The following is a 27852-nucleotide window of genomic DNA, read 5'->3' as shown; positions in this document are numbered from 1 at the left end:
TTATAGAATAAGTTAGAATTCAATCTTTTATTTAAATTTTTAAAAATTCAAAAGAAATTGAAACTGAACCTTAAGGAAAGTGATTACGTATACGAAACTAGTCCATAATTCTCTCTGTATTAATATTATATTGTTTAATTTACAACCCACTCATTCACCGTATAATAATAACTAAACACACCACATGATACACAAGTAAATATACAGGAACAATTACACACTTATATGCACTCTTTTTCAGATTTTCAATCTTTTGACTCAAAATGTTGACTGGTGGTAGGTGGGTGGGGGTGAATTCCTTGGCATGGTTAAGGACTTCCAGAGTGAGCTTAAGACTGGTCACTGCTCTTCCATTTTCAACAAGTACAAGTTTGGAATGTTCCAACGAATCATCAATTAATAGGAAGGGGAAATATTTCATTTCCATATAATGCAGGCTATAATTCAATTTAGAATAAGGAAGTTAAACTTAAATGACTTATGCTCAGACTAAAACTAACCAGATTTTTGGAACAATGGCTGGACTTGCTATTCCCAAAAAGAAAATCTGGCTTGTGCATTAAACTTTAAATGAAATATTTCCCCGATTTTAGGCAATCTGTAAATAAATTCAGCACAAGTACTGCCAAATTCCGCCGGAAGAAAGATGGACGACACGGTCCTATTTCATCCTTACCTCCATCTATAAAGAGGCCCAAGGGGGAGAAGAATGAGAATGAAATTAGACTGAACACTAATAATCCATTGGCTCTGTTTAAACCTGTCCTTGTAAAGCCAAATCCTGATGATATAAACTTTGGCGAAGAACTAGCAGGTATCTAGCAATCAGTGTTAGGATATTTCAATGGGAGTAAATTAACTGTTTTTCCCGTATTGCTTCGAAACTGATTAATATCCGGCGGATTAGAATCGGTTCTCAGCAATACTGAAAAACTATGTCTATCATCGTATTATATCCAGTTTATTTCGAATATAAAAATGTTCAAACTTAAGATTAAAACCATTTTTTAGCCTGTGCCTTCGGCATCTGGGGGCTATAAAACTGGTTTTAATCTTATGGTTGTACGTACAATTACATTCTTATATCCGCGGAAAGCTGTTATTAATACGATGCGAGAAATAACTATTCTACAATTCAATCACCGATGCGGCTAAACGAATGTACGTAAAAGCTTTTGTAGCGCAACTACGCTTCAAGTCTTTATTAAATATCCGTTGATCAGTAGTTATTTTTCCTTCTACTTCAAGTAATCCTAACAATTTTTTTATTCATTTATATTAGCGTGTGTGTGTAGTCATTGTTTTTAGTGTTTGGACCATAGTAGGCATGTCATGGAGTAGGAAGATACACTTTATATAGCCACTAGGACTATCAAGCTCCACGATGAAGTACATTATGACCCGCTGTTTCATGGGAACTACTTCTTATTACCACACCCTCGCCGAGTATGACAGGTGTCCCAAATTAAGTTGCCGTTATGAATGACTCTCTCCGCAGAGAAACTTGGGATAAGGGTTGTACAGATAATATGTACGTGACTATTAAGTATCCAAACGACCCAATAAAACTGTGGGGAATAACTTATATTTCTAATGTTATGATTATTGTAGGTAAATTAAACAAGCAGGACCTGTTGAAACAGCTCAACTTATTTTATTCCAGCAGAGAAGTTAAAACTTTGGCCAAGGATCATGGGCTAGATGAGTATTTATTTCATCAGGTGTGTTACAACTCTAATGATTTAGTAATACTAAATATAATATTGGTCCAGGGGTGTATATTCTGCAAATTTGACCCTGCTGAGGGGGGGGGGGGGGAAATAAAAAATATCATATGTGGTTAGGGGGAAAAAAATATAAAAATTAGGAGAACTGACAGTATTTTTTTCCATTTTCTCCCCTCTTTGGGTGAAAAAGAAATAAAAGAATATGTGGGAGGGGGAATAATATGAATAAACTAAAGAGTTTTGAAAATATTGTTCCATTTTATCACCTACCTTGCTGGAAAAAACTTACTAGGAGGGGAAAAAAAAAAATTTGTAGCAGGGGAAAAAAATAATCTTGTGCAGAGGAGGGGAGGGGATGTTCTCTCATTCGTTAGCTTAAAAACTTTGGGTACTTAAACTAAATATTGTTTTGTATAAACAAGCTCTGATCAAACTTTAAATCTAGGGTAAATTAAATTCATGTACATATATGAATGTTCTATTGTCCCATCTCTATATAATCCTGAGCTGGATCTTTAAATCATTTTAGTGGTGAACCAGATCGGGGTGCGCCAAATTTCAGCCAATCACAGCGCGGCATTTTAAAATTGCCGCGCTGTGATTGGCTTAAATTCGGCGCACCCCGATCTAAATCACCATTAAAATGATTTAAAGATCCAGCTCTGTATTTTAGGCATACACAAGTTTTCGAAGATTTTGTACAGATGTGCATCATTTACCCACAGAATTGCATGTGTTATTCAGTGATATTTTACAGGTCAGTTTTATTTATGTTTTCTTGGACAATATTGTAAGTCATCAGCGTGCGGAAGGTGGGACAGGGGTGTATATTCTGCACAAGATTTATTTTTTTTCCCGACTACAAAAAGGGGGGGGGGGAATGGAAAAAATGTTTTCAGTTTTCTTAATTTTTACATTTTTTCCCTCCAAACACTTATTTTTTATTCCCCCTCCCACCCCCCCCTGAGCAGGGTCAATTTTGAGGTGGGAGTACAGAAGTGGAAGGTTTTTTATAGTGCCTATAAAAATGACGTCATACTGGCCTACCATTGGTCAATTAAAATGTATATTGGCCTGCCATTGATAATTTACCTATATTGTGTAGGTATTTGTATTGTATGACGTCTTTTTTATTGGTATTGTAAACAGCCTCACTGAAGTGTCAACACCCTTCTAAAAAGCCTGATGTTAGGGTCTGTCTTCTCCCTATTTTGCCCCCCTCAAGGTTATACACCCCTAACTTTGCACGCTCATGTTTTAGACTTTGGTAGAGGAAATGGTAATTTCATTATTCTTAGTGCAACAAATGTCAATCTATCCACCATGTGTAACTAAACGACTTATTTATTTTATAATTGAAATGATAATAAATAACATTTCTTTACTGACCAATCCCTGTATATGACCTAAATGAATATTTGCTTTTATTTAGGGTGTTGTGCATAACCACGATATCTTCCCGTATTTCTTAGCCCACGCCAAGAAAGTATTCCCTCATTTAGACTGCATGGACGAGCTTAAATTGATTAGGTAGGTATTTAAAAATTTTTTCTTGCAAGATTTTGATATAGCAACCTTAAACTTAAATAAAGCAAAATAACATCTTGGCATTTTTTGTGAATGGGTATTTTCTCCTCGTTTTGAATGAGACACTCTTTGTAACTAATCCTAGCTCACAAAGGAACTCGACCCAAAAAAAAAGTTACAGCACTGAGATTTTGCATGGCAGTTGCTTTAATGAGGTGCAATGTGGAACTGTTAAGTGTTGTAATTATCATTTTAGTTTGAGTTTCTTTTAGTTTCAGTTCAGTTCAGGCGCGTCTCTCTTTTGGACCGTGGAGTCCAGAGAATACGGCCACCCTGCTCCTCCATGAATTCCTTTTTCTGGCAAGTGCTTCAGCTTCTCCCCATGTTAATTCCAAATTAAAGAGGTCCTTTTCAGTGCTCCGCCTCCAGGTCATTTTTGGTTGTCCCCGTTTACGTTTACCAGTGGTGGGGTTCCATTTTAAGCACTTTTTTGGAAACCTATTTTGTTCCATTCTAAGCACATGTCCTAGCCACCTTAGTCTTTTAAATTTCACTTCTGCTTCAATACTATTGCACTTGGTCTTAGCATACAGCTCAATGTTTGATATTTTGTTTGGCCAGAATATTTTGCAAATTCTTCTTAGGCAGCTATTGTGAAATGCATTAAGTTGATTTGTTTCAGTTTTCACAGTTCTCCAGCATTCAGCTCCATAAAGAAGAACTGATTTCACATTACTGTTGTAAAGTCTGATTTTTGTTTTCAGAGCAAGTTTCTTTGAATTCCAAACGTTGTGTAGACTGTTGAAAGCAACCCTAGCCTTATCAATCCTGGTTTTAATATCAGCTTTTGAGCCATTTTCACTGCTGATAACACTCCCCAAATAGGTGAATTTGTTGCTTTGTTTCAATTGTTCACCATTTATTGTTATAGTTTGATCAGGGTTTGTAGGTATATTCATAATTTCAGTCTTCTTGACATTATCAAAGAGCCCGACTTGTCCTGCGTATTTGACTAGTCTATCTGTCTTAGCTTGTAGATGTTTAATTGTTTCTGAAATCAGTGCCAGGTCATCAGCAAAGTCCAGATCTTCTAGGTGTCCTAGTATGCCCAGCTGGAGACCACGTTTTTTGTCCTCTGTGGTTTTCTTCATCACCCAGTCAATGACCAATATAAATAGAATAGGTGATAAAATGCATCCCTGTCTAACTCCAGTGCTTATTTTAAAGAAATCAGATGTCTTATTGTTTCCAACTGAAACACAGGCTTGGAAGTTGTCATAAAATTTAGTTATCATAATTATCATCTTTTCAGGTATACCATAACTTCTTAGTATTTTCCAGAGTGTTTGTCTGTGTATGGAGTCAAAGGCCTTAGAGAAATCAACAAAATTTACATGGAGTGGCTTGTTAAATTCAACACATTGTTCAATAACTGTCCTAAGGGTGAAAATTTGGTCAACACAGCCTCTTCCAGCACGGAATCCAGCTTGTTCTTCTCTTAGTTTATTGTCAATTTTCTCATCAATTCTGTTTAAAATAACTTTACATAGGACCTTGCTTGGGATAGAAAGCAGCATAATTCCTCTCCAATTATTACAATTGTTCAAATCTCCCTTCTTAGGTAGTTTTATGATTATACCTTTAGACCAGTCAGTTGGTATCTTTTCTTGTCTCCAAATTTTATCAAAGAGATCAGTCAGAGTCCAAGCAGAAAGATCTATGTCTGCCTTAAGCATTTCGGCAGTTATCAAGTCAGGTCCAGGTGCTTTGTCATTCTTTAGACTATGTATAGCAGCTTTAACTTCTTGAATAGTTGGTGGTCTTGTGTCTATGTCTATTTCATGTCCTGGTTCTGGTTCAGCAGTAATTTCAGGTTCAGGTCTGTTCAACACTTCTTCAAAATGCGATTTCCACCTTTCAGCAACTTCTTTTTCTGTAGTAAGTAATTTACCATCTTTAGCCTTGATAGTTTCACCACTCTTTTTGTTATATTTGCCACTTAATTGCTTGGTTATGTTGTATACTGTTTTCATGTTACCGAAGTCAGCTGCTCTCTGGGCCTTTTCAGCCATATTGTCAATGTAATCTCTCTTGTCTTTCCTTGTGTGCTTTTTGACTTCTTTGTCTTTAGCAGTATATTCAGCTCTTAAATTGCCCATGTCAGCCAAATGTTGAGCATTATAAATTTTGTTTTTAAGCTTCTTTCTCTCTTCTATTTTGTTCCATGTTTCTTCAGAGATCCAGTCCTTTTTCTCTGGTTTCTTGTGTCCTAGGATTTCCTTAGCAGTAGATTGAAAGTTTTCTTTAATTGAAGTCCATGTGATCTCAGTCTCGTCATTTAGGTCCTCTAAGACTTGAAATCTATTTCTGAGTTTTAAGACAAATTCATTCTTTATCACTGGGTCCTTTAATCTTGAAGAATCATATTGTCTACCAATCTCACTCTTTTTATCATGGCCAGTACGCTTCAGCTTTAATTTAATCTTACTGACAACTAGTTCATGGTCACTGAATATGTCGGCTCCTCTATAGCTCCTACAGTCTTGCATTGACTTGACCCATTTTCTATTGATCATAATATGGTCAATCATGTTTCTTGTTTGTCCATCAGGTGTTGTCCAGGTATATTTGTGAATGTTTTTGTGTTGGAATAATGTACCTCCTACGACCATATCATTATTTAAACAGAATTCAAGTAAAAGTTCTCCATTTTCATTTCTTGTACCTATGCCAAAGTGTCCTATTGCATTTTCCACTCCAGTCCTGTCAGTTCCTACTTTAGCATTCATATCTCCAAGAACTAGACACATGTCATGTTTGGGTACTGAGTTTCTGATTGATTGCAGTTGATCATAAAACTCTTGTTTTACTTCTTCACTTTTGTCATTTGTTGGGGCATAGCATTGGATAAGGGTCAACTTGCAGTGCCTTGATTGGAATCTAGCCTTAATTATTCTGTCTGATATAGGTTTCCAGTCTATTAGTGAATTGACATGTCGTTTTTGAATAATTATAGCAACCCCATACATATGTTGACTTTCATGACCAGAATAAAGTATTAGGTGGCCATCTTTGGTTGTGGTTTGTCCTTGTCCTGTCCATCTACATTCTGCAATTCCAAGTATTCCGATATTGTAACTTGTCATTTCTTTAACTACTTGGGCTGTTTTAGTTGACTCATACATTGTTCTAACATTCCAGGTTCCTATCTTACAGCTTTGCTTAGAACTTATTGGTCCTGTCATCAAGTTGATAGCTTCCTTTCGGATTTCACCATCATCTTTCATATTCTCAGTAAACTGAGCATCAGTTCCAACAGTTCTTGTTTCATGCACACCTCTGGCTGTGTTAAAGCCATAAGTGTTTGAGGTTTTGTGGGTGGTTTCTGTAACTGTGGGGATTTTTACAGGTAGGATAGTTAGTCCTACGCAAACCTTTCATATCCCTGGAAGGAAGGGTGACTGGTAAGGGGAGGGACGTCAATATCCCCCAGTACTTCAAGAAGTACCTCCTGCCCTGTTCTTTTAGTTTAAGGTCTGGTAATTAAAAGCGGCACATTCACCCCCACACTTTCAATATCTCCTTTATGCAGGGGTAGCTATTCTAACCAACAATTCTACAAAAAAAAACCTCGAAACTTATAAAGTATCTGGTGGTATATTTTGTTTTTGTCATGTAACTGAAGAGGGGTGTTAAAAAAGGGGAGGAAAAGGGGAAGGGGGTTGTGGGGGAAATTTTCCTTTAGAGTTGTTTGTCAGGATATTATTCCCTTGTCCCTGCATTTATGAAGAATGCTAATCAAGATGGTTTTTAGTGACTTGACAGATCCACCAAACTGGTATCCAGAGGCCCGAGCAATAAACCGAAAGATTATTTTCCATGCTGGGCCAACCAATTCTGGGAAGACGTACCACGCCCTGGAGAGGTTTATGACGGCCAAGTCTGGTATCTATTGTGGTCCTCTTAAGCTGTTAGCTGTTGAGGTAGGTCAAGAGAATGAATGCTGGGTGGCAAGTTGGTGAAATGAATTGAAAATACTCTGGTTATTGTATATCATAATATGCTAAGGAGGAGGAAGTAATCTATTTGTATTATTTTCTAAAGATTAATTATGATTTATGTCTCAAGTATTTTTTGCTTAAACTTATTCTCTCTCAAAACCTATACTTAAAATGCTCTTGTAACCATTGAAATGGACATTTCATTGCAGTGCAGGGGTGTAAATTCTGCATAAAGATCAATTTTTCTCCCCTGCTGCAAATTTTTTTTCCCTCCTGGTTTTTTTTCCAGCAAGGAAGGGGAAAAATGTAAATTATTTACAGAAATCTTAATTTTATTCATAAAAATGGATAAAGGAAAAGATATTTTTAAAGTTATTAATTTTGAAACTTATTTTTCTATTATATTATGTTTAAGGTTTTTAACAAATGCAGTGCTCGGTCTGTTCCCTGTGATCTGGTCACTGGAGAAGAAAGAAGAATGGTACGGTTATTACAATTTTAGACATTTAGTCATGAATGTTCATGCTACATTTTTGGTCACTTAATCATTTGAAATACATTAAGACATACCTAGACTTTAAGGCAGGGTTTCGGATCCGCATTGATTTTTTGCGGGTCCGGATCCTCAAAATTTGGTCAGTGCGGATCCGGATCCTTGACAATAAAAATAAAATCACCAAACCTTTCAAAAATATTTATTCTTTAATTCGAAGTCAAAAATACTTTTAATTTTCAAGTCTGACCCTAAACCTTAAAGATTGGCTCTCATCAAGAGAATGTCTGAGATTGTATATAAATTTAGGTAGATTTTTCCCTTTTTTCTGCATTTTTTTTGAGTCCAAGGATCCGGATCCTTGGACTCGAAAATATGCGGATCCGGATCCGAAACCCTGCTTTAAGGAGTGTGGAACCTTTTTCGGTTTCAGCGTTTTCCCAAAGATGTTTACTGTCTTAAAAGAGGAATTTTGGGCCTTTGAATTAAAGCTTAAAGCTGCATTTAAACTGTTTTAACAGTGTACCGTACTCTCCTCCCATAAAAGTCATAAATTAACATGTCTGTCTTACAATTAATGATTATTTTTTTGATTAAATATGTAAGAGTTGTATATTTTTTTAAATAAGGAAATATTCCTGATTTTTGTTATAGAAAATGCGGAAAGAAATGTAAAATTGGAAAACATTACCCCTCTTATGAAATTAAATCGTTTTTAATTTAGAGTTCTGAGGATGGTACACCAAGTGATCATGTTGCGTGTACCGTTGAAATGAGCAATCTGGCACAAAAATATGAAGTTGCTGTTATAGATGAAATTCAGGTAGTATAAAAATTTAGATATTTATCATTATTGGCACACAAATAATAAATATCAGTCCGTAAGATAAGAGATTTCCTCGGCTTCTATTAAAGATAGATTGCTATAACCAATGGTAAACGTCATATATTCTGTTTTTAAATAGGAAGCATCTATAATTCTTATTTCTTTGTTGAAAATTATTAACCTCTTTCTTTTTTCAGGTATTAAAAGATTATCAGCGAGGCTGGGCCTGGACTCGTGCCCTGTTAGGCCTACAGGCAGACGAGATACACGTCTGCGGTGAGGCAGCTGCCATTGATCTTGTCAGGTTAGGATCAACAGAAATTTTATATTTTCTTTTCTTTAGGTACCTAGTAAAGTGCTATTTTAGTTATTATCCCTAAAGATTTTTTACTTCTTGTGTTAAACTATCTATAAGAAGGACAAGTCTTAAAGTGGACAAAGTTATTTAACAATAAGTAAAAACATTTGCCAGTTTATTGTTTTAACACATAAGTACTTAGGAAACGCACGTGTTTGCTAGAAATTTTGAATTATAAAACTTTTACTAATTTTCAGGGAGATAATGATTAGCACAGGAGAGGAGGTGGAGGTGAGAAATTACAAGAGGCTCACCTCCTTGACCATCGAGGACAAGGCCCTGAACGGCCTGGAGAATACTCAGCCTGGGGATTGTATTGTCTGCTTCAACAAGAATGATATCTATAGTGTCTCAAGGTAGGTACTTAAAATTTATTTTTTTTAAATATTTTTATCAACATTCCTTAATATGAAACTGTTAAAATAGGGTAAAACGGCTGTTTTGATAATGCCAACCCTAGCTGTCATGCACTAACGAACTATACTCTTTCCAGCATTATTGTAGCATTGTTATATACTGAAATTGAACACAAAATACATTTTTATAGTCATAAACGAAACCTCATTCTACACTCTGTAATGGATATAGATCGGTTCATTAAGTTAAACTACAGATTAATATAAAACTTAGGTTTATATTGATAACCAGGGATGATAGGGCATAACAAAACACAAATAAAAATTATATAAACAATTACATGATAAAACTGTAGGTAGGTATTATATCAGTAGGCGGCTGTCTGACCAGGATCCTACAATATGAATAAATCAACAGAAACTTTAAATAATCTAAAAATTTACATATAGATTTTCATTCGAGTTTCCAAATTATTTACCTACTGAACTGACAGAAATCAAAGTTTTTTTTAGAGATTATCTTTCACCCTTAGTGAATCGTATGAAATTCTGTCTTTGATGCTTCGATTCTTATTATACTAGATAGGATTAACCTTCCTAATAACAGTAATGGTTACCTAATGTAAATACATTAAGATCTCTGGAAAAGCTTGGTAAAGAGGTAGCAGTAATCTATGGTTCTTTACCCCCCAACACAAAATTGGCCATGGCCAACAAATTCAACGATCCAAATGACCCGTGTAAAATAATGGTGGCAACTGATGCAATTGGTATGGGCCTTAATCTTAACATAAGGTAAGTAATAATTTTTACTTTATTAAATACCTAGGTTGTTTTGCAATAATTTAACATAATTTTTTGTGCATAAATGTTGTTTTCCTACCATTTTCCATCATTGTGTGATATTTGTTGAGTCAGACAATGTCAAAAGCATAGTTTGTGTCTCACAAATGAACAAAAAAATAACTTGGGACAATTCTATAATACTTTTCCCTCTTATTTACAATATCATAGCCAAAATACCCAGTAATAAGGTATAAGTAACCAACAAGCGAAATAAATCTAAAATAATATTTGGGGAGTAGATGAATAAGTTGCAATTCTACTATGTGTTGCACCCCAAATATAGCTGAAAAACACTTATAGGTTTCGTGATTTTTTCCGAATTAATTTCGTTGTTGATATAATCTGTAACATACCTTCTATTAAGCTATTAACCAATAATTGCATTTTTATAGACGAGTAATATTTTACTCGATTAACAAGATACAGTTGATGGAAAATGGTGAAAAAGAAGTTAACTTGATTTCTGTTTCCCAGGTAAATATCTATAGTACAAAGTAGAACGATGTCTGTCTGTCTGTTTGTCTGTTTGTTTGTAGCGAAGGATCTCGCTTACCGCTGAACCGATCGGGTTCTCCTTAACAGGGTAGCTTCTCATAAGTCCCGGGAAGGTTTATAACTATTTTGGGGGAGGGTACCACCACCCTATCAGGAGAAATCGCCCCTGGAAAAAAATTACCCCTCCCGAAAAAGAGACTCCAACGAAACATAAACCAATTATTTCTGTAATTAGATATTTTAAATAAAAAAAAACATTTAAAGTGCCACTAGAGGCCTCTAGGGGCGTAGCCGCTAAAATTTTTATTAGTGATGGGAATCCGGATCCCGAATCCGGAATCCGGAATCCGCCCAATTTTCGGCCAATTTTGGAATCCGAATCCGGATCCGGAATCCGTTTTTTATAGCGGATTCCGGATTCTAAATTGGTAGGCTAAAATTACCGTCTTTTTTCTTACAACTCCCTCTGTTTGAAGGCAAAGATCAAAAAAAAATTTTTTACATAACAAATTTTAATAATTACTAATGTGATGTACCTAAATGTTTTAGTTATGCTGGAAGTCAACACTTTAAACAAATTAAGGCTTCAACCAAGTAACATAGTGATAAATTAACGAAAAAAGATATCCCTCTGTGTCGGACGGCCTTTTAAAATACTGCTAGAATCCGAATCCGGAATCCGCCAAAAATAAGAATCCGGAATCCGCAAGAATCCGTCACTTTTTTTGACGGATTCCTTCAGAATCCGGAATCCGAATCCGGCCCAAAAATTCGACGGATTCCCATCCCTATATACTTTAGAATATGAAAAACTTAAACTAAACTCTTACTGCCCTCATATAAAGTATGAACTCAATCCTCTCTTTGTAAAAGACCTAAAAATGATTTTGAACAATATTACCCTTTCTTCAGATCTGAAGAATAAATTTATTGGTATTAAAATTTGGACAATACTAGTTTGAAGCAACCAATCAATCATTAATGAAAGTACCCAACAAATGAGAGAACGTGATAACAAAACTTTGGGTACAATAACAATGTACATGCTAATGTTCCCTTCCTCTCTAATATACTTCAATTTTTGGGAACCAATTTTGGATAAATTATAAACATTTATTTAGGCATTACAAATAGCTGGTCGAGCGGGCCGATTTGGAACTCAATGGGAAGCTGGTTTTGTCACAACTTATAAGCAAGAAGAATTAAAACCGTTGAAGGTAAGATTTTATTCTAAAAATGTAAGTTTAGTCTTTAAAATTAGTTTGATTGATTGATTAGCCATAGTTTCTTAGGGTTTGGACCTAAGTAGTCATGGAGTAGGCTGAGACACTTTTGTATAGCCACTAGGGCTATCAAGCTCCATGTTCAAGCACATTATGACTTGACCCGTTATCTCATGAGAGCTACTCATTATTACCTCACCCTCGCCGAGTATGGCAGGTGTCTCAAATTAAGTCACCGTAATAAATGACGCTCTCCGCAGAGTAGCTTGGGATAAGGGTTGTACAGATATTATTTACGTGACTATTGAGCCAAATTTACTCAATAATTCCCTTCTTACACAACCAGGGGAAGTTGCGTGAATGTATTCAACTGAGAAATTCGAGTTGCTACATAGTCAGTGTTAATGGTCAATGTCATTCATAGGTAAATAATAAGTGGAATATCTATGTTTATAGTTTTAGTTGCAAAGCTACTCTATTAATCTCTCGGTCGGTCATACCATATAAGATAAAAACATATCTTATGTAGGTATCTTGATTTCTACTTTCTAGCCGGTATAGATATACTTTTTATGAAACTAATATATGTATAATTATACTTCATAACTGACTGTTTGTCCCTTCATATTTTTTTTGTAAATCATTTTTGTATTGTTTAGGTTTTATTAGCTCAACAACCGGATGATATTTTGCAGGCAGGCCTTCATCCCACCTATGATCAATTAGGTAAATAGTTATGATTATGTGATTGACCTTAGTACGTGCTTTTTCTAGGAGGGGTGGGGGTGTAAGGGTGCCACACATTACCCCTTGGATTACATTTCTATTGGAAACCTTGGAAAGTATAAAAAAAATATTCGGTGACGTATTTTCTTCTGGAAAATGAGATATTCGACAGAAAATGCAGTTTTTTTTGTTAGTAAAAAATGAATCGTAAAAAAAGTCTAACTATTGTGTTTACCATAGTGAAATTTTCTATTTAAAACTTGTATATGTAAGTTACATGAGCTTTTTACTTATTACATTTTGAAATTGATAATTATTTTTTTTATATTTTTAGAAATGTATGCTTACCACTTACCAGCAGCGACACTGTCTAACCTGGTGGACATATTTATCTCCCTGTCGACCCTGGATGATTCCATGTACACACTGTGCCTGCTGGACGATTTTAAATACCTTGCTGATATGATTGAACATATTAAATTGCCTCTAAAGGTGACTATTGAAACAATTTTAATTTTATCTAGATTAGGGTCATCCAACAGTCACTGGCATAAAAAAAAAACCAAAAAATTATATTGCTCCTTAAGTTTTTGTCTGTCACAGGACTGACAAAATTGAAACTAAATTATTAAAGAGGGGGGGGGGGGGAGTTTTGACACATTTGCGTAAACCTGGATTATAGGCTTTATCTTTGGACTGAGAGGATAGGTTATATAAGAATAATTTTATCTTTAATAACCTATCCTCTTAGTCCAAAGATAAAGCCTATACTCCAGGTTTACGCAAATGTGTAAAACTCCCCCTCCCCCCGCTTATTAATACTCATAACAAAACTGATTTTTTTGGGTTATAATCTAATGAACTAAGGACGTCCAAGATTTTTTATAAGAAAAAAATAAGGGGTTTCAAAGTTTGAGAGCTTACACAGTTGTATACCCCACCCATGGACGTTTATGGTCCACTTGTTGTTGGAGTGTAAATGTTACTGTTTGTTTTAGGCCAAGTATACATTCTGTTGTGCCCCCATCAACCGGAAGATGCCATTTGTCAACACAATGTTTATTAAACTCGCCAGACAATTCTCAAAAGGAGATCTTGTAACCTTTGACTGGCTTTGTACCCAGGTAAATTTATTGTTGATTCAACTTAAAAATAGGAATCTCAAGGGATAAGTGCTTCTTTACTAGTAATGCAAGGAAGAATTTTTCTAAGGCTTTTATATACGATTCCTATAAATTAGAAGCCTAAAATCAATGAGAATGGAATGTAGGGTAATTTTAATTTTAGGTCGGTTGGCCATTTTCCCCTCCAGAAACTATTCTGCAACTCATCCACTTGGAGGCCATTCATGATGTATTCGATATTTATCTCTGGCTTTCCTACAGGTTTGGATTTTTAGATGTCAAGGTAGTTTCTTTATATCTAGGGCAATTTCGTTAGTCCGATAATCATTATGAGGTCGTTGAAGAAAATTTGCCTACAATTCTATTTTTTAATTTATAGTTTCAAAAATATTCGTATTTATAAAAAAGTACATTCTTGCCTAATGATTAAACAGAATGATCAATATTAAAGTTCCTTAAGGGGACTATGCATGAACGATAGCAAGTGATGTTAAGCAGTGATTTTTTTTATGAGAAAAAACCTTTAAAATGTAAAGCAATATTCAAGTTCAATATTGAAAATATAAGAGCCCATTTAACAGTAACCTTAATATTTAGTAAATGCCTAATAATAATGCTGGAAGGAGTTTTCCTTCGCTTGCTTTTATTCGTGCATGGTCCCTTTTGAGTTAATCAAACAAAATTAAATGTTTAGATTTGCGGACATGTTCCCTGATGTGGTGATCGTGCGCGAAGTCCAAACAGAGCTTGATCTTGTGATAGAGAACGGAGTAGTCAATATTGTACAACTGCTAAAGAACAGAGAGAATGAGTTCAGCACCAACGTCAAAGACCATGACGAGGACGATTTTGAGGTAGATTAATAAAATTCTGACCGTTGTTCCTATAAGTTATTAACCCATATTATAACAAAGGGTGTCATTTTTTGCGTATTTTTTTTGTAAAGTTTTGTGTAAGTTTGTAGTCAAATGCGCTTATTAAGTCAAGCTGTTACTAATAAGCGCATTTTACTACAAGCTTACACACAACTCTACGGAAGAAAATAATCTCTCTGTTTTCTTATCTCACTCCCCCCCCCCCCCCTAAAGCAATGTTCTGCAATTTATAGGAGACAAAATGATCAATGGTTTTTTTATCCAGATGAAATCTCGCAAAACAGCACAGCTGAAGAAGAAATGGACTCACAATGATGCAAACCTTGCAGGAAATACAAAAGATAAGAAGGTAAACCTAGTTATTTTCATCTTTTATTTGTGTATTCTATAAAGATTTGTCTCTCTGACTGACTATTTAACGTTGAGTTTTCTGTTTTGTAATGAAATATTTATACTTTATTAATAGTTTTATTTATGTTACATCAGCTTATACCAAAAATGAAATAAATTGGGGAGGGGGGGGGGGGGAAATCACGAAACCTATACGCGATTTTTAGCTGTCGTTGTGGAAAAAGCCTTTGTAGAATTGACGACCTATCCATCTACCCCCCATAGATTTATTTCGCTTGTCGGCTATAACTTATTCCTGATGTTACATGCCCTTCATTTTAAAATTTTACATTTTTAGGATTAAAATGAGCAGTTAAAGATTATTTTGACATGTTATTTAATAGCAACTAGCACTAAAAATTTCCATGTTAAAATTCATTTTTCTTAGAAATCAAGAAACAAGTGGCAAACTGAAGGAACTGAAATAGAAAACAAGAACGAGCAGGTCTCATTTTCCCCAGAGGACGAAGCTTTCCTGATGAATGCAAGCGACAGATTATCAAAATATGCAAATACTATAAAGAGCAACAGAAATGTTGATTTAGAGGTAAGGAATTTAAAACAAAACAAAACTAATAAATAGAGATGATTCAACATGGCTTACAAATAATTATATGAATATGATTTTATAACATCTCATGGCGATTGCTAAAGCTGAAATTCCCATTTTTAAGAGAAGTTTATGAAATTCAATATTTTTAAAGGACAAGTTAATAAAGCAAGCTATAAAACTCATTTTATTTTGCTATATAACTTGCTATAAAAAAATTGAGGAATTTTAATCTTAGATTAACTTGCCAAATAAGGGGGGGGGAAGTTTGTACACTTATAGGAAATGAAATTCAGTACCAAAGTTTGGGAGGGACGTATGGGCTTGTTTTTAAAGTTATCAACCTAATTCTTTTTGTAGGCTCTCTTATATGACTTGATATACACGGAAAACTTTGAAAATTGAATTTCGGTACTTTCCTTCTAGGGGCTTGTGGAGCAAAAGACCCCCCAAAACACTAAAAATATGAGTTCTGACCTTATTTTTAAAGATATCGACCTGATTTTTTCTTTATAATACTTTTTTAACATACCCGAATCAACGAACCATTACAGATTTCATTTTGGGACTTTCCTTCTAGGGGCTTGTGGAGCAAGAGACCCCCAAAACACAAAAATATGAGTACTGGGCTTATTTTTGAAGATATCGACCTGATTTTTTTTATAATACTTTTTTAACTTAACCGAATTAACGAACCATTACAGATTTCATTTTGGGACTTTCCTCTTAGGGGCTTTTGGAGCAAGAGACCCCCAAAACACAAAAATATGAGTACTGGGCTTATTTTTGAAGATATCAACCTGCTTTTTTTTATATAAAAATAATATTTAAACATAACCGAATCTACGAACCATTACAGATTTCATTTTGGGACTTTCCTTCTAGGGGCTTGTAGAGCAAGAGACCCCCAAAAATCATAGAAATATGAGTTGTGGGCTTCTTTTTTAAGATATCAACCTGATTTTTTATATAAAAATACTATTTTAACAAAACCGAATCTACGAACCATTACAGATTTCATTTTGGGACTTTCCTTCTACGGGCTTGTGGAGCAAAAGACCCCAAAAACACTAAAAATATGAGTTCACTGCTTATTTTTTAAGATATCAACCTGATTTTTTATATAAAAATACTTTTTTAACTTAACCGAATTAACAAACCATTACAGATTTCATTTTGGGACTTTCCTCTTAGGGGCTTTTGGAGCAAGAGACCCCCAAAACACAAAAATATGAGTACTGGGCTTATTTTTGAAGATATCAACCTGCTTTTTTTTATATAAAAATAATATTTAAACATAACCGAATCTACGAACCATTACAGATTTCATATTGGGACTTTCCTTCTAGGGGCTTGTGGAGCAAGAGACCCCCAAAAATCATAAAAATTTGAGTTGTAGGCTTCTCTTTTAAGATATCAACCTTATTTTTTTATATAATAAAAAAATACTATTTTAACATAACCGAATGTACAAACCATTACAGATTTCATTTTGGGACTTTCCTTCTACGGGCTTGTGGAGCAAAAGATCCCAAAAACACTAAAAATATGAGTTCTGAGCTTATTTTTAAAGATATCAACCTGATTTTTTATATAAAAATACTATTTTAACATAACCAAATCTACGAACCATTACAGATTTCATTTTGAGACTTTCCTTCTAGGGGCTTGTGGAGCAAAAGACCCCAAAAACACTAAAAATATGAGTTCTGACCTTATTTTTAAATTTATCAACCTGATTTTTTTAGGAACACTTTTTTAACATAACCAAACTAAGAAACCATTATAGAGATATTGAGCTGATTTTTTTCATGAAAACTTTTTTCACATGTTTGAACTAGGTAGCCACTAATAGTTTCATTTTGGCACTTTCCTTTTAGGGGAAAGTAGGGTAAAACACCTCCAAAACAAAATAAATTGAGTTCTCAGGTTATCTTAAAAAATAAGCTCAGAACTCATATTTTTTGGGGGTCTTTTGCTCCACAAGCCCCTAGAAGGAAAGTCCTAAAATGAAATCCTTAATGGTTTCTTAGTTCGGTTATGTTAAAAAAGTATTATTTTAAAAAGATCAGGTTGATATCTTTAAAAATAAGCTCAGAACTCATATTTTTAGTGGTTGATATCTTAAAAAATAAGCAGTGAACTCATATTTTTAGTGTTTTTGGGGTCTTTTGCTCCACAAGCCAGTAGAAGGAAAGTCCCAAAATGAAATCTGTAATGGTTCGTAGATTCGGTTATGTTAAAATAGTATTTTTATATAAAAAATCAGGTTGATATCTTAAAAAAGAAGCCCACAACTCATATTTCTATGATTTTTGGGGGTCTCTTGCTCTACAAGCCCCTAGAAGGAAAGTCCCAAAATGAAATCTGTAATGGTTCGTAGATTCGGTTATGTTTAAATATTATTTTTATATAAAAAAAGCAGGTTGATATCTTCAAAAATAAGCCCAGTACTCATATTTTTGTGTTTTGGGGGTCTCTTGCTCCAAAAGCCCCTAAGAGGAAAGTCCCAAAATGAAATCTGTAATGGTTCGTTAATTCGGTTAAGTTAAAAAAGTATTATAAAAAAAATCAGGTCGATATCTTCAAAAATAAGCCCAGTACTCATATTTTTGTGTTTTGGGGGTCTCTTGCTCCACAAGCCCCTAGAAGGAAAGTCCCAAAATGAAATCTGTAATGGTTCGTTGATTCGGGTATGTTAAAAAAGTATTATAAAGAAAAAATCAGGTCGATATCTTTAAAAATAAGGTCAGAACTCATATTTTTAGTGTTTTGGGGGGTCTTTTGCTCCACAAGCCCCTAGAAGGAAAGTACCGAAATTCAATTTTCAAAGTTTTCCGTGTATATCAAGTCATATAAGAGAGCCTACAAAAAGAATTAGGTTGATAACTTTAAAAACAAGCCCATACGTCCCTCCCAAACTTTGGTACTGAATTTCATTTCCTATAAGTGTACAAACTTCCCCCCCCCTTAAAACATAGATGTTCTATCAACCGATTAAATTAAATCTGTTATAAATGATTTTTTTGTTTTTTTAGCACGCATCTGTTGTTTTGAACTCTCCAAAATCAAGAAAGAAATCTGCATTATTGAGTCGCCTTATCGAAGAAGGAGTTATTACACCTAAAATGGCAAAGAATATTAAAAGAGAGCTAAGTGATTTAGAAAATAATTAGCTGAATAAAGGAAAACTTTTTTACCAAAGTCTAAACAAATTTACATTTTCAGAATTAAAATGAGCAGTTGAAGAGTATTTAATTTATTAAGTTAGTTATACTGAACTAAAGGTATAAATTTAAAAGCGTCTTCTCTTTTTATTAGGTATATTATTTACATTTATGTAGATATTAATTTAAATTCTAACATATTCAATTTTGCCCAGGTTTAAACAAGTACAAAAATGCATTGCCAACGAATTTTGAGGCTTACGCTTCTAAGGCCGTATGTGCAGTTCAACTCTGCAACAATAAAGAGCTTTGCCAACAATCCTATAAAAGATTTCAAGTAAGTACTATAAAGAGAGGGGTAGGTTTCTGGTAGAATCCGTAAAGGTATGTGTTTAAGGCTTAAAAATAGTAGTAGAACGATAATATTCACTAAATATGTGTATTTCTTATTGAAAAGAACTATAGACAAAAAAAATTTTTTTTAAAGTTAACATAAATTTTTATCGTTCTACTACTGTATTTAACTTATAACACATAACCTTTACGGATTCTACCAGAAACCTACCCCTTTCTTTGTAATTGATATTTAAAATTATACGTTGACCTGCGACTGAGGCATAACGCGTAGCGCATCCTCTGGCTGTCGGCAAGGTGACAGGTTCGAATTTCGGCCCAAAACAGAGTAATAACTTAAAACTACAAAGTGTCTTCTCAGGTGCGCGTCACAAATATAAATTGTTAGAGTAGGGGGAATACCTTAGCTCAAAACAGTTGCAGCTCATTACCATGCACAATTTAGACTTTCATACCATAGACGTTTTACACATCATTTGGCAAGATTCGGTTTAGTGATGCAACAAAAAAAGATCTCTTAGTGTACATTCTTTATATGCCATCCAGGCTCAATTCTATAACCTGCACGTGCCCATTGCCATCCTTTAATAACCAATTTAAACCTTAAGATATTAAACTAACTTCGTAAATATTTTAAAGAAAACCTTACATATTTTTTAAAATAACTCAATTGTAGACGAGATATGAAATTGCTAAAAACATTTAATCCAAAACTCTTATCAAAAGTAATAACCATCATTTTTCCAGCTTTAACAATAGGAAACCTTTTTTTCAGGAATGTAAGAGCTTCAGCATTTAGCACAACAATTGTTATTAAAGAACCACAAAAGAAAATTGCAACCAACGACAGAAAAAGTGGAAAACATAATAAAAGACTTTACAAAAATAAAATAATTTCTACTAATAGTGATGGTTCCACACCCAAAACTTCTGCTAGCTTATTCAGACCTGTCACTGTTAAACCTGATAAAGAAAATGTAAATTTTGGTGAAGAATTTACAGGTAGGGTGGATACAGTGTTGCTTCTCTTTTAAATTATAATCATTAGAGTTAACAATAGAGGGGGGAGGGGTTAAATAACTTTAAGTCCCATTTCCGAGGACCCCGTGTCGACTTTCAATTGGGTATTTGAAAATCAGGCTACACTCCCCCCCCCCCCCTAAAAATGGTTTTAAAACCAGTTCACAGGACCAGTAGATATATTCCCTAAGAAGCATAACCTAATCGGTTCAGTGGTTACCGAGATCTTAAGCTTTGAACGGAAAGTTATACACAAATCTACAATATACCTTCTCAAAATAAAATTAATCTATGTATTACAAAATATTTAAGGAAAACTAGATAGACAGTTAATTCTTCGTGAAATTAATAATTTTGGTACTGATAACCAAATCAAATTACTTGCCAAAGAACACGGACTAGAAGGCTATCTTTACAATCAGGTATATTAGATTTATCATAGTTCTTGCTAAGTATTTTTTTCTCAGGGATCTAAAGGGATAAGACAATGACCGATGAACATTCTTGATGATTATACACAAAGTTACCCCTTCTGAAATTTAATAAAAGTCTGCAAAGTTGTATATCCATATTATTATAGCGTAATAAACAGCCAATTGTCCCATCCCTTCGTGATTTTTCACCTTATTGACAATTATGATAAAATTTACAATTTGATGTTTATAATAGGTACCTAATAAAGATTATTTTTCAGGCATTTGTAAGTTTTCGACGATTTTGTATGGCAACACAATATATACCCACCGACCTACATGTGTTATTAGGTGATATTTTACAGGTATTCTATTATATAATTTTTCTTTGTGTACAAACTTGGTTATAAAATCGGAGCTACATAAAAAGGAAACGGGATTTTCTCAGCTGCTATTTAAGATAGACGACTACTAACTTATTGCCATCTATCCTATATTTGTTACATGTTATCAAATACAAACAGCTGAAATATTGTGTAATGACAGATTTTTTATTTTTTAGGGTTCTGGCCATAACCATGATTTATTTCCATACTTTTTATCCCATGCTAAGAAAGTATTTCCACATCTGGACTGCTTGGAGGACCTTAAACTAATTAGGTAAACTTTTTAAAAGCGAAGCTTTTCTATAATTAGGGTCGGTCCGTCCGTTCGTCCTTAACGGATAGCTTTTTTCGTTAATTTAGGCATGTTAGAATTGTCCTATCGATTTCAAACTTTGCATGGTGATTCCTGTAGTAGTTAGGTAGGATTTAGAAAGCGTAGCAACTCTATAATTGTTACCAAAATGTCCGTACGTCCATTTTAAACATGTTGATTTTTTTACTTTTTTAACAACAAATTTTTATGTGATCTAATTTTCCGATTGATCTGATTTTTTGTATACTGATTCCTGGGAAAACAAAGTACAATATTATAAGCGAAGCAACTCTATAATTAGGTCCTAAAATGTAAGTATGTCCATAAACATTATTCTGTATCAAGCAGTTTTTAACAAATTTACTTACAGTTTTGCTTCGACTCTTATACATTTATATTCTGATTATTCAGTTCTGACACTATACAAGTGTTGATTGTCCGTTTGTCCTACCGTTTCAGTGCTTCGCTTTTATGGATGTTGTCATCCTTGTTTCAATAGAATTATTTCAAACTATATAAATTATTGAGAATAAAAAACTTTTTATGTTTGTCAAGCACTTGAGTGTTTGTGAAGAAAAAACTTGTTAAAAAAAACAATATTGTATGTATCTTGTCAAATGGTAATTATAGAGACATTGTAATTTTTTTGTTGGTTAACTTTTTAAAAAGTGAGAGGCATTATGTTTGTTTTCTCTATGAATCAAAATACACTCTATAAGACATAAAAAAGGGGGAGGGGGTAGCAAAAGCTTATCCTCCGTAAATGACATGTTTATTCCACCACCGTTTCTTCACAGTTCCATAATCTCATTGTACCTTATTAAAGGATCTGATATGCCTAATTTTTTCGTGTTGATCTCTCCCCCCCCCCCCTTTCACGTAAACAGTGTGCTCTAAAGCCCCTAGACACGATAAAGCTCTGATACTTTGCTATGGGCCAGTCTAGTAATATTCTGCAAAACTTTTTAAATTTTTATTTGGCGGTGCAGTTTTTCATCTATTCTCACGTACTTACAATTCTAGTGATCTAACAGACCCTTCGAACTGGTATCCAGAGGCGAGGGAGATGACAAGAAAAATTATTTTCCATGCTGGGCCAACAAATTCTGGCAAGACCTACCATGCCCTGGAGAGGTTTATGACGGCTAAATCCGGAATTTATTGTGGACCTCTTAAATTGTTGGCTGTTGAGGTAATGAAAATTGATTCACCCGTTTCATAGTCGTTTAAATTAAGCTAAATTCATTTATGTGACTTGTATTAATATAACCTCGCGTAAAAGTGAATCATGAGTTTTTGTTTGGCATATAGTGATGTTACAATGGATATAAATACTATATTTTGGCTCTCTTGGTCTTTGGGTACTACGCAGATTGTCTTCATCTGTTATCATTCTAGCAAACCAGGTTCAATGAAAAAAATAATCAACTGAAATCAGTAGAATTAAAAATAAGCAAAATATTAAATAGCTACAAGTATATTTTGGTTGGTTCTTAAGATTTTTAAGACAGAGCCAATTTACTGCGATAATTCTGTATTTAAGACATCCAATCCATATGTTATATGATGGCAATTTCCTTGAATGAAATTCTCTTAATTTATAGTTTGATTTGAAGTTCTTTGTTATGAATGAAATGTTGTATCTAATATAAATGTTTATTTATAGGTTAATAACAAGTGTAAAGAACGAGGAGTGCCATGTGATCTTGTAACGGGAGAGGAGCGAAAAATGGTAAGTTATTATAAAATATAAAAAACAAACCTCCTAGGAAATAATATAAGCGTCATAAGATAACGTAATTTGTCAAACAGTTTTTTTTTCAGTGGGCATTATTCTGCATTTTGAAGTTTACTGATTTTATCATATATTGTACTAAAACATATTATTTTTTTTTCTTAAGTGTTCTGAGGATGGTACACCAAGTGATCATGTTGCGTGTACTGTTGAAATGAGCAATCTGGCACAAAAATACGAAGTTGCTGTCATAGATGAAATTCAGGTTACATTTTTAGCAGCAAAGCAATAACAATATACATCTTCTTAGATTGTAGTTTCTTTTTCTACTGTGTTTGTAATCTTTCTAAACACATGACTAAATTTTTTTGTGTTTTAAAAATACTGATATTAAGCAAAAATTTGAAGATAAAAAGTTATTTATAAATAATTTATAAATAAGAATTATGAGATTTATTCCAGATTGATCGACCCCGAGTGGACGAATGTCAACAACATTTGTATTAATATTAAGATTCTTATTTTACCAGTCGTGGTAAATTTTCTCTTATCTTTAAAGGTACATGATTTTTTAAGCTTAATACCGGTTCTAATCCAGCGGATATTAATCGTTTTCTAAGCCATAATGGAAAATAATTTTTCTGTTAGTTTTTATGATGTTTTCTTCAGGTAATTAAGGACTATCAGCGAGGCTGGGCTTGGACACGCGCACTACTTGGTCTACAAGCAGACGAAATTCATGTCTGTGGAGAAGCTGCGGCCATTGATCTTGTTATGTTAGTAAAGTATTTTATATATATATTTATACTTGCGGCTATGCCCCTAGAGACAGTTGTTTCCCTCTATATTTTAAAAAGCGAAGTTCTCTAAAAATCATTTTGTCTGTCCTTCCGTTAGTCCGTCTGTAACGATATGTGATATGTGTGATTTATTAATTTAGCTGATTTTCAAGTCAAGATAGACGACGGATTTTTTTTGTGAATATTCCCTATACTACTATTGGGAATCCAGTATGCAATTTACTTTGTCGGTCACTCAGTCAAACTACAAAATATATATAAATATGTGAGAAAGGTTCTGTGATCTTGATTTTAACAAATTCTCTTCAATCTTGTCCGTATACCAATCCATAATTTTTTGTGCTACGCTACTTATGGATGTTGTCATCCTTGTTTTACTGCTAATCTTATAAAGATAATTTTGTTAGGGAAATGATGATAAGTGTAGGAGAGGAAGTGGAAGTAAGAAATTACAACAGACTAACAAAACTCATCATTCAAGACAAAGGAAAATTTGCATTACATTTTTAACTTTTTTGGTAATTTTGGGAGAGTTTTACCTAAGAGTAACACTCATTGAGTGGTTTTAGACAATTTTGTATGTCTTGACACGCTGTCTCTTGAGAATTTTTAGATTTTGAATACATTTACTGACTTTGATTGGTTTGTTCCAACTTAATAGTGTTCACACTTGCCTACAAATAATTATAAACTTCAGATGGGGTAATTTTGTTAATCATCATTTGGAGTATATTAAATGATCGTCCACTGTCCTATCCCTGAGAAAGAAAATAATGTTGTAATGCCCGTGTGGAACTAGGTCTTGGTGGGCTAGAGAAGACACAACCAGGAGATTGCATTGTCTGCTTTAGCAAACAAGATATCTATTCCATTTCAAGGTATTCATTTTTATTACGTATAAGTCGTATTAGCCGCATGTAAGCCTCAGGGAAATCAACCTTTTACAATTTTAGATATAGTCTAAACCTGACCCAAGCATAGCAATCCATAGTCTTTTTTTTAAATTCAAAGCATCCAAAAAGGTTTAAAGGGGTAGTTGCACGAAATGCATTTAAACTTGAATTTAGTGAACTGTTTATTTTTTTCTGTTCAATAGTTTAAAGTACATCTATAGGACATATATTTGAAAGAATTTTAATTTTCTACCAGGTAGTTAAAAAAATATCAAGACTAGAAAATTTTATTTTTTGGATATATGCAACTGATATGGCTGTCCTGTTTTCACAAAAACAGATGATGACATTTTTTGGTGGTGTCTAATTGATTGCTATTTATTGTAATAAAAAATTGTATATGTTACATGGTATTCTTGTAACTAATGCTTGCAATCAAATTATGCAACTATCCCTTTGTGGCTTGGTCGCGTTTATAAACCTAAAATTTTTTAATACTTTTTAATTAAACAAATGTCATAAATAATATCACAAACCTACATATATTTTTAATACATTTAATACGTTCGTCAGACATACTGATTTACTTTCTTAATGAAAACATCAAGTCTAAGACTTAAAAAATATTACTACAGCCTATCTAGTGACATTTATGTCCTCGTTTTACTAAAAGAGGTTGATATATGGTTTAATAGAAAAAACTGTAACATAATTTTTTAAGATCTTTGGAAAATCTTGGCAAAGAAGTAGCAGTAATCTACGGCTCCTTGCCCCCTAACACTAAGCTGGCCATGGCCAAGAAATTCAATGATCCCCAAGACCCGTGTAAAATAATGGTAGCCACTGACGCCATTGGCATGGGGCTTAATCTTAACATCAGGTAAGAAAGATAATGTACTAAAGTGTTCATACGATGCATGTGTGTTTGTATGGTCACTTATTTCAAATTTATTGTTGTTTTTTCTTGGAGAGAGAGGAAACATTGTTCTGTAAATTCCATTGTTGACAAAGCTTTATAACCACGTTATCTTATTCGCATGCTCAAACATTGGGCGCTTGAATTTCAAATAGTTGGTTACAAACTAGAAGTGTAAAATAAACAACCAATCATTTTAATATACAGATGGGGTACTTTTGTTAATCCTTATTGGAGATGCATAATAGTCGTTGATTGTCTTATCACTTAAGATCCCTGACATTTTGACATTTTCATGCAAAAAGCTACTTTACAAGTATTTCTATTTTTATTATTTAATCGTTTTCAATCTTTGTTATCCTTATACTAAAGTAACAAGTTGTCTGTCTGTTTGTGTTTCTGTGTGTTTGTACCGAAGGATTTCGCTAACCGCTGAACCGATTGGGTTCTCCTTAACAGGGTAGCTTCTCATAGGTCCCGGGAAGGTTTATAACTATTTTGGGGGAGGGTACCACCACCCTCCCAAGAGAAATAGCTCCTAGAAAAAAAATCCCACCCCCAAAAATTTTTTTTTTCTTTTCAAATCTAAAATAATAAATTGGGTTATCAAATTCAACTCTCCCCTCCTCAAGTGCCCCTAGAGGCCTCTAGGGGGCGTAGCCGCTAGTTATTCAATAAAATGTTTGTTTTAGGAGGGTGATATTTGGATCTGTCACCAAGATTCAGTTATCAGAAGATGGATCTAAAGAAACAGATCTAATTTCCGTCTCCCAGGTAAGTTTTGTATTTATTGCGGCGTACCCAAGAAACAGATCTGATTTCCGTGTCCCAGATAAGTTTTGTATATACTGCGTACCCAAGCATCCATTAAACTAACTTATCTGTTTCACGTCTTTTTTTTAGACTGCCATAAGAGACAAAATGATTTATCATATGAAATTTTTTAACTTACACCAAAATCCTCGTTTTTTTACTACTTTTTATTGGCTAAAAAGGTTAACAGAATTAGATTTATATAGGCAAAAAGGAATCATTTCAGACTAGTGGCGTGTACACTTACAGGGTTTTGCCAGATAGTTGTAAACAATGAGTGGTTTTAAAAAGGGGGTTAGGCCTCCTTAATTTAAATTTTGAGGGGTTTTTGACTCTTGAGTGACACAACAGAACTATAGTATAGATGTGTATACAGACAACTACCTCCCTTCCTTTTTCAAAGACCTCTTTCGTCTGATTCTAATTATTTTCTACTACTTGACTGTGTTAATATACGCGACACCATTGGTTGATTTTCAATGACCCATTAGAAAGGTTGCACAAGGTGGTTGCGATGGGGAGATACAGTTATTTAACCCTTTCTCTCTCTAGTGTTTTACTCTAATAGTGACGCTAAAGGGGTGGGGGGAAAATGAAAAAAAAGAGTTCTGAAAACATTTTTTCTACACAGTGGGATCTTTTGCCAAAAAACGGGACATTTAGAGTAGACAAAAGTAAACTTCAATAAATAAGCTTGTATTTGAAGAAATGATGTAATTTCTTTTGCTTTAACTCGGAAATAACTTAAATTTTGCCTCTGTTAACTTCTAATGTGCATTTGGTAAGTACGTCTTGCTGTTTTGGAGGAGCGAAGCTACCCTATTTTTAAAAAATCTATAAAACTTCATAACTTTAGTTAGGATAGGAATATTTTAACAAAATCAACGTCTATGTAAATATTTCTTCAATGCAAACAATGTTTGTGAATAAGAATATAGCGTCAGGTGCACCCATTTCGAGTCCCGGCATTTTTAGGTAGGTCCAGTATAAGTAAAATAGGACACTTATAAGGCATGTTTTCAAATATTTTTTTACAGATATAAACAACAATAACATAATTTTCAAAACACTTTTGATTTTGTGTTAATACCTTTATTCTAGGTCTAGCTATCTTCATTTAAAGTTTGTATAAGAATATAAGCATAATTACTTAAATCATATTCTCTCTCAAACGTATATTTCTCTCTCTCTCTCTGATGCGTATATAATGTTTTTGCAATATTATAATTAATCTCCAAATTTGAATTTCTGCTTGACCAAAACCAGTTAGAACTACAAATTTTTTTAAAACACATGAAATTTAGCAAATTTAATTGCTAAAATAAAAGTATTTTTAAGTCATCTTTATTTAACGACTCCTTTATCCCTTAAATGTCCATTAAAACCGCGAGAACGGCAAAAATCGTTAAAAATCACGCCAACGGCGGCAAATAACGGCGAAACGGTTCGCCAGAGGCAAATGATGCATAAGTCAAGAAAGATCCGCCTTAATAAGTTTGAAAATATTGTAGAGATGACTTTGGGC

General features: G+C 33.9%; 2 protein-coding genes across 2 annotated transcripts in view; both read left to right on the top strand.

Annotated features, from left to right (window-relative positions):
• The first annotated feature begins 221 nt into the window (after positions 1 to 221).
• On the top strand, positions 222 to 18753 carry LOC145322562 (ATP-dependent RNA helicase SUV3 homolog, mitochondrial-like). Its single transcript, XM_080164672.1, has 21 exons — positions 222 to 404; positions 595 to 814; positions 1612 to 1721; positions 2401 to 2484; positions 3160 to 3257; positions 7069 to 7237; positions 7671 to 7736; positions 8473 to 8571; positions 8772 to 8878; positions 9130 to 9288; positions 9925 to 10083; positions 10527 to 10608; positions 11751 to 11846; positions 12512 to 12578; positions 12913 to 13070; positions 13577 to 13702; positions 13866 to 13963; positions 14397 to 14556; positions 14843 to 14926; positions 15356 to 15514; positions 18556 to 18753. The coding sequence occupies exons 1-21, from the start codon at positions 264 to 266 to the stop codon at positions 18691 to 18693; spliced, it is 2580 nt and encodes an 859-aa protein (XP_080020798.1). The 5' UTR covers positions 222 to 263; the 3' UTR covers positions 18694 to 18753.
• A 144-nt stretch (positions 18754 to 18897) lies between these two features.
• Positions 18898 to 27852, top strand: part of LOC145322555 (ATP-dependent RNA helicase SUV3 homolog, mitochondrial-like) — a 17263-nt gene continuing 8308 nt past the window's right edge. Inside the window, exons 1-13 of the mRNA XM_080164661.1 lie at positions 18898 to 19021; positions 19814 to 20040; positions 20371 to 20480; positions 20753 to 20836; positions 21034 to 21131; positions 22194 to 22362; positions 22837 to 22902; positions 23072 to 23170; positions 23575 to 23681; positions 24113 to 24193; positions 24506 to 24583; positions 25320 to 25478; positions 26207 to 26288. Coding sequence (XP_080020787.1) covers positions 18918 to 19021; positions 19814 to 20040; positions 20371 to 20480; positions 20753 to 20836; positions 21034 to 21131; positions 22194 to 22362; positions 22837 to 22902; positions 23072 to 23170; positions 23575 to 23681; positions 24113 to 24193; positions 24506 to 24583; positions 25320 to 25478; positions 26207 to 26288 — 1464 coding nt within the window. The 5' untranslated portion in view covers positions 18898 to 18917. The remainder of the gene's footprint in view (positions 19022 to 19813; positions 20041 to 20370; positions 20481 to 20752; positions 20837 to 21033; positions 21132 to 22193; positions 22363 to 22836; positions 22903 to 23071; positions 23171 to 23574; positions 23682 to 24112; positions 24194 to 24505; positions 24584 to 25319; positions 25479 to 26206; positions 26289 to 27852) is intronic.

Source organism: Acartia tonsa, chromosome 1 (genome assembly GCF_053477335.1).
Source record: "Acartia tonsa isolate MP-2025a chromosome 1, ASM5347733v1, whole genome shotgun sequence".
NCBI lineage: Eukaryota > Metazoa > Arthropoda > Copepoda > Calanoida > Acartiidae > Acartia > Acartia tonsa.
This window is presented reverse-complemented; position numbering and strand designations above follow the sequence as displayed.

Coding starts and splice junctions, on each gene's coding strand:
- LOC145322562 (XM_080164672.1), top strand. CDS start 264: ATGTTGACTGGTGGTAGGTGGGTGGGGGTGAATTCCTTGGCATGGTTA. Junction 13,071..13,576: donor ATATTAAATTGCCTCTAAAG/GTGACTATTGAA, acceptor TGTTTGTTTTAG/GCCAAGTATACATTCTGTTG. Junction 13,703..13,865: donor TTGACTGGCTTTGTACCCAG/GTAAATTTATTG, acceptor TTTTAATTTTAG/GTCGGTTGGCCATTTTCCCC.